The 15,642-nt window shown below is 48.2% G+C and overlaps 1 protein-coding gene across 1 annotated transcript; it reads left to right on the top strand.

The window, feature by feature from the left end:
- Positions 1–901: 901 nt before the first annotated feature.
- On the top strand, positions 902–14,126 carry RBM34 (RNA binding motif protein 34). Its single transcript, XM_040405145.1, has 12 exons — positions 902–969; positions 3,526–3,652; positions 3,927–4,089; positions 5,299–5,438; positions 6,768–6,963; positions 7,116–7,175; positions 9,073–9,116; positions 9,210–9,293; positions 9,724–9,787; positions 10,380–10,422; positions 11,731–11,849; positions 13,692–14,126. The coding sequence occupies exons 2-12, from the start codon at positions 3,585–3,587 to the stop codon at positions 13,992–13,994; spliced, it is 1,284 nt and encodes a 427-aa protein (XP_040261079.1). The 5' UTR covers positions 902–969; positions 3,526–3,584; the 3' UTR covers positions 13,995–14,126.
- Positions 14,127–15,642: the final 1,516 nt, after the last annotated feature.

The raw sequence follows: 15,642 nt of genomic DNA, 5'->3' as shown, positions 1-15,642 counted from the left end.
CAAGCACTGCCACTGTACAATGTAGGGCGCTGTGCTTGGTGAGCTGTGAGGAGGTCACAGCACTGATAGGAGCTCAGACCCCCACCAATCTGATACTGGTGACCCACCCTTAGGATAGGGGTCATCCAAATTCTACTTCCAGAAAACCCCTTAGGCTGGGTTCACATCACGTTTTCCCCCTTCCTTTTAACGTATACAAAAAACGTATACGTTTAAACTGATGCCATACAACCATAGAGTTCCATTGTAAAAAAAAAAACGTATACGTTTTTTTTTTACCGGACTCTACAAGATACAAGAACGTGGTGTATCCTTTATTTTTTTTCTGACGTTTACATCAAACGGAGGCAAAAACGTGATATGAACCCAACCTAAATGCTAAACAAAAAAACAACAAAAAAAATGGGGCAGTTGCCATAGCAACCAGTCACAATTCACCTCATTTTGTCTTCTTGGCCTTTGTAACAGGCAAGTGGTCACCTGACCGGTTGCTATGGGCAACTGCTACAAATTTTGCCTTGCACTAGTTTAGCCAAAGCTTCTCAAATATGTGTAATCTTCACCTAAAAGGGCGACAGCAAAATGAAGAGGTCAGGCCTGTTATTTTCTCCATCATGAGCTACAGACTGATGTATTGTCACGTGAAACAGATACAGGGTTAAATAAAGTTTTTCTGAAAGAAAACGAAAAAAAAAACCGAGCAGACGTCCCTTTGCACGTGACATGGATTATCTGTTACTAATGTTTATCATCAACCCTCATCCCGCGGCTTCTTCTTCAAGCCCGCGTGACTTTAGCGTGTCACGTGACCCGATGACATCACAAGGTCCATACGGCTCATGGAGTTTTAGACACTACCCTAAACTTTGCCGATAAAGTTTTATGGACAATGGGAAAAAAAAAGAAAAAAAAATGTGTTTCCGAGACCCGGAAGCAGTATGAATGAGCACCACATGGAAACAAGCCTAGGTGAGTGCAGTGTGTGAACGCCTCTGTGCACACCAGTAAGGGGTCCCCCAGGAAATATTTGGGGTCTAGTGCCCCTGCTGTATGTCTGTAATGCTAGTAGAACTGCTGCAGTAAAACAGTCCTTTCTGCAAAATGCCTCCAAAATGGTGTTCTAGTCTAGGGCAGGAGCCTGCACCCTGGGGCTCTCCAGCTGGTGTGCAGCTACAACTCCTAGCATGCCCTGACTGCTTGGAGTTGTAGTTTTTCCACAGCTGGAGTGCGGATCAGCAACCTCCCTCACTGCAGCTGTTCTGAAACTACAACTCCCAGGATCCTCCTTTTAACTTCTATGGGAGTTGCAAGAACAGTCAAGAAAGTGTACATGCTGGGAGTTGTAGTTTCACAGCAGCTGGAGTGCTGAAGGTTGCTGATCTCTGCTCTAGGGTGTCCAAGCCGAGGGGGATTTATGTAGTTGCCCGTAGCAACCAATCAGATACCAGCTTTCATTTGTCCCAGCTCCTTTAGAAAGGTGGAATCTGATTGGTTGCTATGGGCAACTAAGCCCGTTTTCTTTTACACCGGTTTTGATAAATTTCCCCCCTCTTTGTGTATAATGGTGAGATCTATAGGGGTCTTACCAATAAGTCCCCAACCCTTCACGAGAATGGGGGTCCCAGGAATGACCTAGTATTGAATAGGAGTGAGGGCTTGCCTGCAAGAGCTTACTGTCCGACACAGGAGGTGAGCCTATTCTTTCCTGTTAAAGGGGTTGTCCAGCTTTAATGAAGTGGTGGCCGATCCTCAGCTGCATGACTTGGTTCCAAAACTAGTGTTGAGCGAACTTGTGTTTTAAGTTCCGCGTCCAAAGTTCAGGTTCGGGCTATCGAAGAATCCCGTTATGGATTCCAAATTCCGTTATGATCCGTGGATAGCCCGAACTTTGGACGCGGAACTTAAAACACAAGTTCGCTCAACACTATCCAAAACCCCCGAACCCCCTGCCGATCAACTGTTCAAGCGTCGCTCCAGCGCCAGAACTGCGCAGCTCTGACGCCTGTGTAGCGGATAGACCTGGTGTAGTAACGCGCTCCCTCTGCTACACAGTTGACGCAGCTTAGTTTTGTCGCGGGGGCTACGCCCGCATAGCTGATTGACGGGAGTGCAGGGTGTCAGACCCCCCAATGATGAGTTGGTGATGGCCGATCCTGAGGAAAGGACAAATGCCGACAACCCCTTTTAATGGCGATGTCCGACACCCAGAGCAAAATGAATTACCCCAGGGAACATGTGCAAAAGGAAAAAATGCCTCGCTTTTGAAAACTGCTTCCATCTCTGCTGCATCCGGTCCCTGACAGACTGGAAAGGTGACATCTCATCCGTGGTTACGGCATCACTGCCTCAGCGGTGACATGTCCCTGGCACGCGACTGGCTGGGCCTCTGCTGCTCGGGGGATACGTCACCACTGAGGCCACGGAACGGCTGCAGCGGTCTCTGTGACTATGGTCTACTGGGGACCAGAAACAGTGTGGACGGGAGCCTCTGCATTTTAAAAGACCTGCTTTCAATAAGTGTTTTTTTTTTTTTTTTGGGGGGGGGGGGGGTTCCAGCGGTAATTCATTTTGGGTTAGAGGTCAGACAATCCTCGCAGTAACAAAAAAATAACAATAAAATATACTTTTGCCTTCATGCATTCACCTTTGAAGAAAATTGAACGCTATGGGGATGTTCACACGATGGATTTTGAAAATGCGCTGAAAAAAACAGTTTTTTTCAGATTCCTATTCATTTTAATGCTGCTTCTTTTTGCCACAAATATTTTTTATAATTTTTTTTAGCGTGGAAAAAAAAGTTCTGTCACCCATTGAAATGAATGGGAGGCTTTTTAGAGGTGTTTTTTATTTTTATTCGGATAACACGTGAAAAACAGTGCCAAAAACATTGTGTGAATGGGCCCTTACAGTACTGCAAAAATGGCTTGTAATGTGTGTTTCTTTGCTGTGTTCTGCTCATTCACACGTCTGTATCCGTTTTTGCGGATCAGAGTGTCCTTCCCTATGATAGAGGTGCCTATTCTTGTCCACAAAAATGGAGAAGAATAGGACATGCTCTATCTTTTTTTCAGAGCCGCGGAACGGAATTGCGGATGCGGACAGCACACAACGGTGCGCTCTCCCTATCTTTTGCGGCCCCGTTAAAATGAATGGATCCGATCCGCAAAATTATCAGATCAGTCACCCCCACCTGTGCGGCCTCGGGGCCGGAAACTATACAGTGTAGGAGCAGAAGTCTCTGTACTGTGTAGTTGCCGGGGTACCGCACCACCGCTCTCATTCCCTTGAATGGAAGCTGAGCTGCAGTACCCCGGCATGGCCCCAGCCGTGCTCCGTACATGGCTGCCCAAAACAGCTGATCGTGGGGGTGACTGATCGGCAATGGAGGATCGGTCATCAATATCTGTAGCCCCGACAACCCCTTCAAAGAAGTGAACGTGTAGTAGCTGCCTCTGTGGCAGTGAAATGGATGTTGCCCAGTTTCCTGCATGTTTTAATAGGCCATTTTTCATCACTCTTTATTAGATTCCTCGCCATTTTTATATATTTTTTTGAGGCTTTGTGCGCGCGTGATCTAAAAAGAAATGCCGAAGGAAGAATTGAAAAAGAAACCTAGAAAGGTTAAGAAGACCAAAAAAGATGCTGAGGCCACGTGAGTACAGGCAGTATTGTGAGAATCCTGGGGGAGTGAGCTCCTCTTAGACCGCGATTGCCGGAGCGGAGTCGCTATCTGCCGTACACACTGATACAGGGATCCGTAACCTCCGGCACGCCAGCCGTTTTCAAGTTACAACTCCCAGAATCCTTCTATGGGATTGATGAGAACCGCAGAGTAAGCGCATGCTGGGAGTTGTAGTTTCACAGCAGCTGGAGCGCCGAAGGTTGCTGATCCCTGCGCTAATAACGTACTTTCTGTCTCTCTGCAGGTGTGAAAGTAAAGTCGCTGAAGCTGCCGCGGAAAGTTATGTGGCGGGAGAAGTGTCGGGCAGCTTGTTCCCCAAGAAATCGGAACCGAGCAGCACCTCTCTGTCATCGCTCTTTGATATCAAGGCTCACCCCACTCAGCCCCTTTATGTTCCTGTCGTCATTGTGAGTGACCTATGACTAGACACTGGCAGCTTTAATGGGGTTAACCCTCCACCAGCCACTGGGAACCCCCACCAGTCATGAGGATGGAGAGACCCACCTCCCCCAAATGGATGAAGTGACGGTTGAGCGTGCGTGTTGCCATTCCATTCATCCTCAATGGACTGCCAGAGATAGTCGTCTGCTGTACTCCCTGGCAGTCCTATGGGGCAGGAGTGTGCCCGCTCATCCACCACTGGGGTCCCCTGTTCTGATGATTCATGGCGGTCCCTGCAGTCTCACACCCACCAATCAAATAGTTATCCCTTGTCCTGTTTATAGAGGAGCGTTTGTAATTTTGGGTCAACCTCCATAGGCTTCAAGCACACATAGTGGTTTCCATTACTTTGGATTCTACCCTACGCATTGCAGAGGATGAAATCCATGGTGGATCCCGACATGTAGATTGGCGCTGCTGTCTATTTTAAATCCACCGGTCAATTTAAGTGTCTCGGATTTTCAGTGCACAGATCTGCAGTGTATCCGTCACTTGTGGAAGTACGCTTAAGGGTCCATTCACACATCCGTGTGTGTTTTGCGGATCCGCAAAACACGGACCGCAGCAATGTGCGTTCTGCATTTTGCGGACTGTCTATGCACAGGATAGACGATAAATAATAGATCGGTGGGGGTCCTACTGCTGGAACCCCACCTACCCCCAATGAAAGTGGTAGAAGTTCAAGCATCCGAATTACTGCTTCATTCCTCTCTATGAGAGTTTGGAAATAGCTGAGTACTGTACTCCACGATCAGTGCAGCTCACTTAGAGATGAATGGACCGTCAGGGCACATGCTTGACTTGCTGCTCAGTTAATTTTGGGGGGCTACAAGGGGTATGGGGTACCAGCGATAGGACCCTCACCAATCTAATAGTTATCCCCTATCCTATGAATAGGGGCTAACTTTTAACTGGAATACCCCTTTAAATATGCACAGGAATAGGACTTGCGGATGGGCACACCGATACGTGATTCGTGTTCCAATAGAAATGAATGGGTTAGTGGGCTGCCCATGAAAAAAATGACACGCTAGGAGTTGTAGTTCTGCAGTAGCTGTAGAGCCACAGGTTGGAGACCACGGCTATACCGAGTCTAGGAAATGATCCAAGAGCATTGCTGTTCGGGGTCCATATATGATTTCTCTGATTTCACTATTTTTGTGGGGTTTTTGCAGACAAAAGCAAAAAGAAAACTTCCTGAGCCGGATGGAGCAAAGCAAAGTAAGCAAACACCCGATGTCCTTGGAGCAGCTGAGGCAAAGCGCAAGGCCGCTAAGAAAGAGTTGCCCGTATCTGAAAAGCGAGTGGAGGACAGGTAAGACGGGGCTGGAGGACATCGCAGGTTAGCAGCTAAAACTGGGGCTGCGCCGTGTCCATACTGGATATTTTTGTGATGGTCACAAGATGGTTTTTGACTTTTTGCTCCCATAGTGATGCTGGGATTTCATTCAGGTAAAGCTATAGAGCCCTAGATGACGGTACAGTATGGGGCACCTACTAATCAGATGTGGTCTGTGGCGAAACTTGGCAGCAACGGTTTAGTTTCCCTGCAGCGCCACGGCTTGGGCAGTGCAGCATTATACTGTGCCCACTGAAATCAGTTTGCGCTCTATGTAATGCAGAGATATGCCAGGTTTTCAGGGACTAAAACATTCAGTTTCTGGTTATGGTCTGACCGCCTAAGGCACAGCATCTCGTCCATACGTGCAAATGTGGCAGTCCCATTCAAGGCTAGGCCATCAGTGTGTTAGTCCTGGTGGAAAGCCCAACTTTTCAAAACCAGACAACCCCTACAAATGTTTTGTTTCTAAGGGTCCATTCGCACGTCCGCAAGTGTTTTGCGGTCTGCAAATTGCGGATCCGCAAAACACGGACACCGCCCATGTGAAAATGAATGCGTCCGCACCCGTTCCGCACAGTCCGGAACGGATCCGGACCAAACTTGCAGACGCGTGAATGGACCCTTTAAAGGAGTTGTCCAGAAGTAGAAAAACGTGACTGCTTTCTTCTAGAAACCGCACCACAACTGTTCATGGGTTGTGACTGGTATTACTGCTTAAAAGGGTAGTCTCATCTGAGACAATGGGGGCATATCGCTAAGGATATGCCCCCACTGTCTGATAGCTGCGGGGTCCCACCACTCGGAGCCCGAAAGCGCTGGCCCGGCTATTTCCATGGTGGCCAGTCATGCGTGGTGCTCTTCCATTCACTTCTATGGGGGAGAGCTCTTGGTGGTGGCCGGACCGGAGTCTTCCAGCCACCACCCACTCCCTTCTCGTTATAGGTATGGGTCCCAGCACCTATCAGACAATGGGGGCACTTTCCTACTGCCCCCACTACTTTGTTCTAAGGGGGGGGGGGTCAAAACAGTTGGACACCTCCCTGCTTTGCTGAAGGGGTTGTGCAATGATATCCACTTATCTCCTATCTATAGAACAAGGGATAAGCATCAGATCAGTGGGGGGGTCTTACTTCTTAGACCCCCGTGATCACGAGGGCTCTTGTGCGGCGGTATGAATGGGGCAGCAGGTCCAGCCTGCGCGCTACCTCTCCATTCATTCTTTAGGAACAGCCGGGCATAGATGAATGCTGCCAGTCCCATAGACCATTAATGGCGCGAACCATGTTTTTTGGACGGTTATAGGGAGCAAGCATTGACAAATGCAGACGAAGACGAAAGCGTGAAAGCCGCTAAACTGAAAAGCCTGAAAACCAAAAAGAACCCCAATGATGAAGAACTAATGCAGCATGACAAAAAGAGAATGATCAAGGCAGAGGAGAGGGTGAAGAACAAGAGAACCATCTTTGTTGGTAATCTGCCGACAGCTTGTACTAAACAGGTAGGTGTTCTATTCAGGCTTGGTAGTCCGCTTCCCTTCCAGAGCCCTTTATTCGCTTTTTTTTTTGCCTTTTCCCCCTTCATTGGGTTCATGTCTATAATATATCATTCACTTAGTTATGTGCTGTGTTTAGTTTTGTTTTGTGTTTTTAGATGCTGAGGACCTGCTTCAAAGACTTTGGTCTAATCGAGTCTATGAGGTTCCGTTCTGTGGTACGTCTTACATGTTAACCTTTGACCATTTTAAGAGTTTCAGGCAAATCTGTGGGAATTTGAGCTTGTTTGGCATGTTTTGGTTGGAAAACGTTATCCCCCCTATTCACTGGATAGGGAATAACTGTTAGATTGGTGGGTGCCTGACCGCTGGGGGCCCCCACAGATCGCAAGAACAGCGGACCTGGGCCCTTCTTTTGAGTGGAGTGCTGGTCCAGCATGTCACCAATGCTCCATTCATCTCTGGTGGAGACTGCCTGAAGTAGCCGAGTACAGCTCTGGGCCGTCTCTGGCAGTCCAATAGACTTTGGATGGAGTGTCCAGCGCACCATTGAGATGGAGGGGACACGTCCCCTGTTCTCCTGAGCCGTAAGGATCCTGGCAGTCGGACCCCCATTGATCTAAAAGTTATCCCCTGTCCACTAAACTTGTTCTAACTTGAGTTCCTATTTTAAGAGCATCTGTCATCACATATGTCCATGTAAAACTAGCCCCTGGTCAGCTGAACGTCATCATTTTGGTCCAGTCGTCTTCAGCGCCTGCATTGGCAAGAAAATTGCTGTTTTATAATAATATGCAAATGAGCCCTTAGGAGCGACGAGGACGGTGCCATTGCACCTCATTGCTCCCAGAGGCCCTGCTGACTGCCCTTCATGCCGCTCTCCTACTGCGAAGATTGAGAACATATTCCAGGCACGGCCAACCTGCGGCTCTCCAGCTGTTGTAAAACTACATCTCCCACCATGCCCTGCTGTAGGCTGCTAGCTGTAGGCGGTCTGGGCATGCTGGGAGTTGTAGTTTTGCAACAGCTGGAGAGCCTCAGGTTGGCCATGCCTGACATATTCACTCCTGGCCCTGAAGTCTTGCTGGAACACGTTTGGGACATGCGCAGTAAAGGGATGGAGACCTCAGGGCAGATAGGCACACTCCATCCCTTTGCATGTGCCAATAGACTTCAGGGCCAGGAGTGAATATGTTTTTACTGCCTTACCTGTCAGTCTTAGCAGTGGGAGGCATGGCATGAAGGGCAGTGAGTGGAGCCTTTGGGAGCAGTGAGGTGCAACAGTACCGCCCTCGTTGCTCATAGAGGCCCATTTGTATATTATAACACAACAGTTTTCTTGGCACTGAAGAAGATGGGACCAAGACCGTGGTGTTTAGCTGACCAGCACACATCTCAAAGGTCATCCAGTTTTATTCGGACATATGTGGTGACAGATGTCCTTTAAAGAAGTCGTCCCCCTTTTAGACTACTTTCACACTCACGTTTTGTGCGGATCCGTTCAGATAGCACAACTGTCTGCATCCGTTCAGAACGGATCCGTTTGTATTATCTTTTCACATAGCCATGACTGATCCGTCTTGAACACCATTGAAAGTCAATGGAGGACGGATCAGTTTTCTATTGTGTCAGTGAACGTTTCATCAGACGGACACCAAAACGCTGCGTTTTGGTGTCCGCCTCCAAAGCAGAATGAAGACTAAACTGATGCATTCTGAGCGAATCGTTATCCATTCAGAATGCAAACTGATCCGTTTTGGACCGCCTGTGAGAGCCCTGAACGGATCTCACAAACGGAAACCAAAACGCCAGTGTGAAAGTAGCCTTACTTTGTAGCTCCCCATGTTGTCGGTTGATCCTGTTGCTTGAAACCTCCCCTTTCCGGCAAACAGCTGATTGTCTGGGGCAGCTGGCGATGCTTGTACAATGGTTTGGCGTACTATCATTCTCTGCCCTCTCCTTGATAATAAGGGGGTGAGCAGGAGACCCCAGTCCATGAGGTCCATATCCCCCTAGTAGGGCCTATACACAGGGTCGGGACAGCCACTGCTTTTTCGGGAAAAAATTGTATAAACTAAAAGTTTTTATATTTTGCACCCTTCTTTCTATAATAAGGCTCGAGCAGACCCCTCCATGTCGAGAAAAGTCGCCACTATCCAGTGAGTTCACGTCTAGGTTTCCGTTTTCTTACATGCTGCAGTTGTCATTTAGACCTCAAGTAGACCGACTTTGTGGTGTCATTTCTCTCCTAGGCGGAACGTGCACTCGAAGAGGAAAAGCATGAATGCCTATGTGGTCTTCAAGGAGCAAGACAGTGCCGCCAAGGCTCTTGCCAGGTAATATTGGTAGCGGTGTTCTCATTCTGGTGGATGATGTTTTAGGACGTGCTCCCTGTACCAGAATGATCCTGCCGACTTGAGGGGTTTCAGTCACGTATCGGCATGTTCTTCAGGTAGATATTTGATGTAAACGATAAAAATACAGCCCAAAAAGAGACTCTGAATGCGGTTATAGTGGAGCAAGGGTCACACACAGCACAGATGTTCTGAAGCAGCCATTGACCTGACCAGTTTTGGGGGAAAAAACGCTGCACCGAGAGCAAAAAAAACCAACAAAAAACGGCGTTTAGGGCATTTTATAATATTCTGTCATCCAACGTGCCACAGTGTTTTGCTTAAAAAAAAAAAATACCGCCATAAAATTGCAACGTTTTTCAAAGCAGGACATAGTGTGAACCCAGCCTTGATCCGTTTTTCTTTCCATCAGAAATGGCATTGAGATCAGCGGTGGATTTCACATCAGAGTTGACCTTGCTTCAAAAAGCTCGTCTGTAAGTAACCAGCAGTTTGTTGTTTTAATGCCCAGTTCACATTTCCGTTTTTCACAGATGGCGCCTGTGTTTGGTCTGTTTTTCACAGACCATTGGTAGGAGATGCTCTGGAAATGTAATTTTCAGCTGAGCAGTGTCCGTGGAATACGGATGACATGCAGAGGGCAAAAAACGGGCACACGGACCAAACACCTATTCCTCATGGATATCTTCTCGGATGAAACACGGACAGATTTTTCCACAGACTTCAAACAGACGCAGAAATGTGAATGAAGCCTAAGGGTGAAATCACATGCAGCAGAGTTGTGCAGAAAATTCTGTTCATTGGCAGCAAGCAGATTTCTTTAGGCCCCAGTCAGGTGAATAGGACACCGTTCCGACCACCTCCCGGCCGGGAAACACCAGAACACCGGAGCGGCCGGTAGGTGGTCTGGACTGCGTCTCCTCTCGCCTTAGTAATGGCGAGATGAGACAACCCCTTTAATATACCCTCAATAGTGTTAAGATGGTCTGGTTGTGATATCTAGAATTATAATTTATTTTATTGTTATTTATATATATTTTTTTCTTTTCTATTTTTTTTTTTTAACAGCACAACAACAAGAAAACTGTGTTTGTGGGAAACCTTCCGTATGGTAAGCTGAACACCTCCGCGGTCCTCAGGGGCGTAGCTAAAGACTCATGGGCACTGGTGCAAGAGTTCAGCTTGGGCCCCCCTTCCCTCAAACCTTCGTGCTGCATGAGGCAAAAATTGAAACTGCACCCCCCCTCCTCCATACCAAATTCTTAACCTAACCCCTTCCCTCCAGCCAGAGGTGTAACTTGCATACACTTTCTATAATACCAGTGTCTTCTTATGTGGCACAAGGGTCTTTGGGCCCCTTAGGCTCCTGGGCCTGGTAGCGACTGCTACCTCTGCACCCCCTATAGCTACACCCCTGGCGGTCCTATGCACCTCGCTTAAACATGAGTCTGTTATTCATCTAAACAGCTTCTTTTCTTAGAGGTCCACCTTGGGCATCTCTCGCTGCGGAGGTCGTGCATTGCACTGACAGTCCATTGATTTAATTGGGTGCCATGTAATGCAGCTAGAAGACTAAGGCCCCTATCGCACGAGCGAGTTTTCCACGCAGGTGCAATGCGTGACGTGAACGCATAACACTCGCACTGAAGACGACGACGTCAAATTCAGAAAAACATCGGACATGGTCGATCCATAGGAAGAATTGCAGTTGTCTGCCATTTATGGTAACGCTGCCATCTTGTTAGGCCGAGTTCACACTTCGGTTATTTGGTTACTTATTTCCATCAGTTAGGGCTCATGCACATGACTGTGTGCTGGCCATGCCCGTGCCGCAGGCCGCAAATTACGGTCTGCAATGCACAGGCTCCGCCATGTGCCCGTTGTCTTTCTATTAGGCCGAATGCACACGGCCGTGAGCGGTCCGTGGTAACTCGGCCTGGCATCCTGCTGAGAGCAGGAGCGCATGGCGTCATTGGTTGCTATGACGCCGTGCGCTTCATGCCGCCGCTGTACTACAGTAATACACTGGTATGATCTATACGAGTGTATTACTGTAGTGCAGCGGCGGCACGAAGCGCACGGCGTCATAGCAACCAATGACGCCGTGCGAGAAGGATGCCAGGCCGGGTTACCACAGACCGCTCACGGCCGTGTGCATTCGGCCTTATACCTTATCTCTAAGTAGGCTTGACTACTGGTTTCGGCTCACAATCACTGACGTGTGAACTCGGCCTTACTGTTATAAATACTGGTGAATGTCCACACAATCGTCCTACTAGATATTGGTCCGACCGGAGGGCATTTTGGATATATGTCTATGGGAATGCTGATGAGTGCAGCAGTGTATGCAAGTAGATGTTACCGTATAAACCTTTTCTTCTCAGTAAATGACGACTCTTTATTTTGCATGTTACCTTAGACATGGAAGACGAGGTCCTTAGAGAACACTTTTCTCAGTGTGGCGGCATAGAAGGTGTCCGAATCATCAGGGACGCAAAGACAGGGATTGGCAAAGGTTTTGGCTACGTTTTATTTCAGGTATGTAATAAGTCCTCAGTCTTTAGCAGTAATCTAGAATGAAACTACCATGTAACGTCACCACGTGTGTGGACATCCCGGGGAATCTCTGTAATCGTACGCGCAGACACATCAATTTTCTAGGAGTCAGTGGTCTAAAAGGCGACTAGTGTACATGGTAAAAGCCTGCGACAATGGATGCACCGCATTTAGCATCCAAAATGCTAATTCTGGGTTTACACGACCCGATGTTCGGGCCAGTTATGGGGGACGAATGTTCCTGGTAATTGGCCCGTCTGAAGGTGCCACAGATCACCCAATGAATGAGTGAAATGCTTGTTCATCGGGTTAAACATTAATGAAGAGAGCGCTAAATGATCATTCCTGGGCAGCAGATCGTGCTCTCCAAACAGCGATCTGCTGCCCAGAAACACTGCATGTAATGGCAGCAATTCACCCCCCACTGAACGAGCAGCCAACTGTCGGGAAGGAAGTGTAAAATGGCTCCTGGTCGGAGCGTGTCAATCCAGCTTTAGGGCTCATTTAGGCGACAATAAAAATGTGGCAGGAGTAGTCCCCCGTGCAGGCGTCCACTCGGTAAAGACTCCTCGTAATCCTGAGCTCCCAAGTCTCCCTGCCTCCAGCTACTGAGCGCTGTGAATACCTGGTATCCACATAGCAATGTCATTACATAATGTCTTTATGGGTACATTAACCAACCTCCTCCTATGATCCAGTATATAGGAATTTCTCCTCTCCTGCAGGTTGCCACTTAACCCAATAACACTCCGTAGGCTTCCGATCCGTGCTTCCGTTCCGCACCAAGTGATGCGGGGTGCACACGGCCGGTGCCCGTGTATTGCGGACCCGCTGTATGCAGGCCGTGTGCATGAGGCCTCAGTTTGGTGGGGTTCTGAGTCTTGCAGCCGTTGCCGATCGGGGCTGCTTTGCTTGTAAAAGTTCCGTGGCCTCTTCTTCATTCATATCAGGCTGTGTATTCGCACGGCTTCTACTTTCACAGCAGAAGTGCGTAGTATTGCAGCATCGTCCTACACGGTCTTTAAGTAGATGGTCAGATGGAAACAATGAAGAGGCTGCTGGACTTGCGTGAGCTTTGCAGCCCCTTGAAACAGCTGATAAGCAGGGGTGCAGAGTCAGTGATATGTGACTTAAAGGGGTATTCCAGTTATAACAGGTTATCCCCTATCCACAAGATAACTATCAGATCAGTGGGGTCCTGCCACTGGGGCCCTGTAACCTGTGAAGATCCCCCCTGACTGAGTGGCTGGTCGGAAAAATACGCCGCCGCTGCTATCATTTTTATGGGACTCTGCTATCTCCAGCGTTCCCATAGAAATGAATGGAGTGGTAGCTCGCATTTCCGACCAGGTGCTCCGTCCATTTCATTGGGGTCCCCAAGGGTACGGGGTCTCTGTTCTCGTGATCGGTGGGGGTCCCAGCGATCTGATAGTTATCCCCCGTCACTGTGATGGATAACCTCCGGGACTCCAGTTGTGGTAAAACTACAACTCCCAAGATGCACAATTGCTTGGCTGTTCTCAGAACTCCATAAAAATGAACGGAGCATGCTGGGAGTCGTAGTTTCACCACAGCTGGAGTGCCCATGGTTAGCCATCACTGCCCTATTGTGTGGGTAGGGGCTAACTTGTTATAACCAGAATACCACTTTGAATGCTACCAAACCTACAGGAACCAATGATCACTGGGAGGTCTTTATGTAGAAACGAGAGGTCCAAATGCATCGTTGCCTCTATTTGCATTCGAGGTGTTTATAAGAATGGCTCCTACTGTAGACCCCCAGTGTGTTAATCACAGCCTTTCTGTTTCTTCACTTCATTGCAGGGAGCCGACTCGGTGCAGCTCGCGCTAAAGCTGGGGAATTCGGAGCTCATGGGGAGAAAACTCCGAATAAAACGATGCCTCTCCAATCCCGCAAAGGGGGCACAGAAAAATGGCGGCTTCAAACAGAAGTTAGAGTCCCTCAAGAAGGGACAAGCGAAGAAAAGCAACACATTCGTGGGTGAAACGGCAGACGGCACAAAGGTTAAAAACAAGAAGCCGAAAAATAAGATGAAAAAAACTGCAACAAAACCAAACAAGAAACCAAAGCAAAAGCCAAGCAAACAGCAAGTAAAGAAGAAATGAACCGGATGGAGAAATTACGACGGCAGAGTTTTATACGTCTTAGAGACTTCTGGCCCATTGCGGTTTCTTGACTGTGAATATCAATAAAATATAACGCGTCAGGAGCGATTTTAGAGTTTTGTTGGCACCTAGCTTTTTTTTTTTTTAACTGATTACAGAATGAATTTACATGACTTATTACGCTATGCTGTGCCATTTATTATTCCTGCTAGCAGTTATGAATTAATTGGTAGTAGACTGCCATAAAAGTCCAGATGGGTGTTACCAGTTGGGGGGGTGTCCCTGCACAGTCTAGCATCAGTAGCACTGATTGAATAGTGTCCGACTGTGCAGGGGCACAACCTCAACTGGTAACACTGAGGGTCTTCATTGTGGACTGCTGGCAACTCCTTCATAGGGCTGGTTTCACACCAGTGAGTGTCACGCTCCTTCCTCGGGGCGCAGCTCTCGTCCTGACCTCCCAGCACTGACTAGGTCACATAGCATTATGTTAATTTATGATGCTATGTAACCCTTACAGTTCTGGAATGTATTGAATAACACTGACAGCATTATGTCAGTGTTATCCAATACATTCCAGAACTGTAAGGGTTACATAGCATCATAAATCAATATAATGCTATGTGACCCCGTCAGGACGGGAGCTGCACTGCGAGTCCGGAGCGTGACACTCGCTAGTGTGAAACCAGCCTAACTTCTAGAAGGAATAATAAAGGAATGGTACAACATAGTCATAAGAATAGATGCTCCAGAATGGTTATTACATACTGGAAGCATTAACGGTTTTTATTATTAAATATTTATTCATAGTACCATTTTAAATCCACTTGGCAGCCACAGTGGCTGTTATCTGGGAACCAGTGTTCATCCTGAGCTTCCTGATTCTTGAATGCCAGAATTCCTCTGCTTATAGTAAAGCGTGAGAGCTGGGCCTGCCAATGTCATTCAGTCAATGAAAAGCTGGGTGACACGGGGAAAGGCGATACGGTGCTACCATTTTCTATCTCACGTTGGTAACTTCCTAACATGTATGGGTGTTCCTGTGGTAGGCTCCACTGTCATTTGGTATAATTGTTAGGTGTCCATTTAGGCTACTTTCATACTCACAGCAGCTACATGTCGTAGTTTTATTCCGGCTGCCTCTCGGCATGTTGCCGTGCTCCCGCTGGAACTCCGTCCCGCCCCCCATTGTAGTCAATGGGGCCGAAGCAGACCTCCGGCGGCATGCGTGCACTAGCGGCAGCACAGATCCGGCAGGCTGTTCACCCGCCGGATAAGGCTGCCGCTAGTGTGGGACCCCCAAAGCAAAGGAGAGCGCATGCGTGGAGTGCTCTCCATTCACCTCTATGGGAGCTCCAGAAATAGCCGAATTTTCGGGACTCCCATAGAAGTGAATGAAGCATTGGCCACGCTTGTGTGGTGCTCCCTTATTTACTTTGTGGGCCCCACTCTAGAGATAGCTGCAGGTCCCATCGCTAGGACCTGCAGCTATCGGACATTGTTGGCATATCCCAGCGATATGCCATCAATGTCTCAGATGACAGCCTCTTTTAAGCTTTATCCAAGACTATAAAAATGCCCCCCATACGCCCTGGCCCCTCACAATGAATACACTTACCCGTCTCCCTGCGCTGGTCCCCAGGGACTA

Source organism: Bufo bufo, chromosome 8 (assembly GCF_905171765.1).
Source record: "Bufo bufo chromosome 8, aBufBuf1.1, whole genome shotgun sequence".
Classification (NCBI taxonomy): Eukaryota; Metazoa; Chordata; class Amphibia; order Anura; family Bufonidae; genus Bufo; species Bufo bufo.
This window is presented reverse-complemented; position numbering and strand designations above follow the sequence as displayed.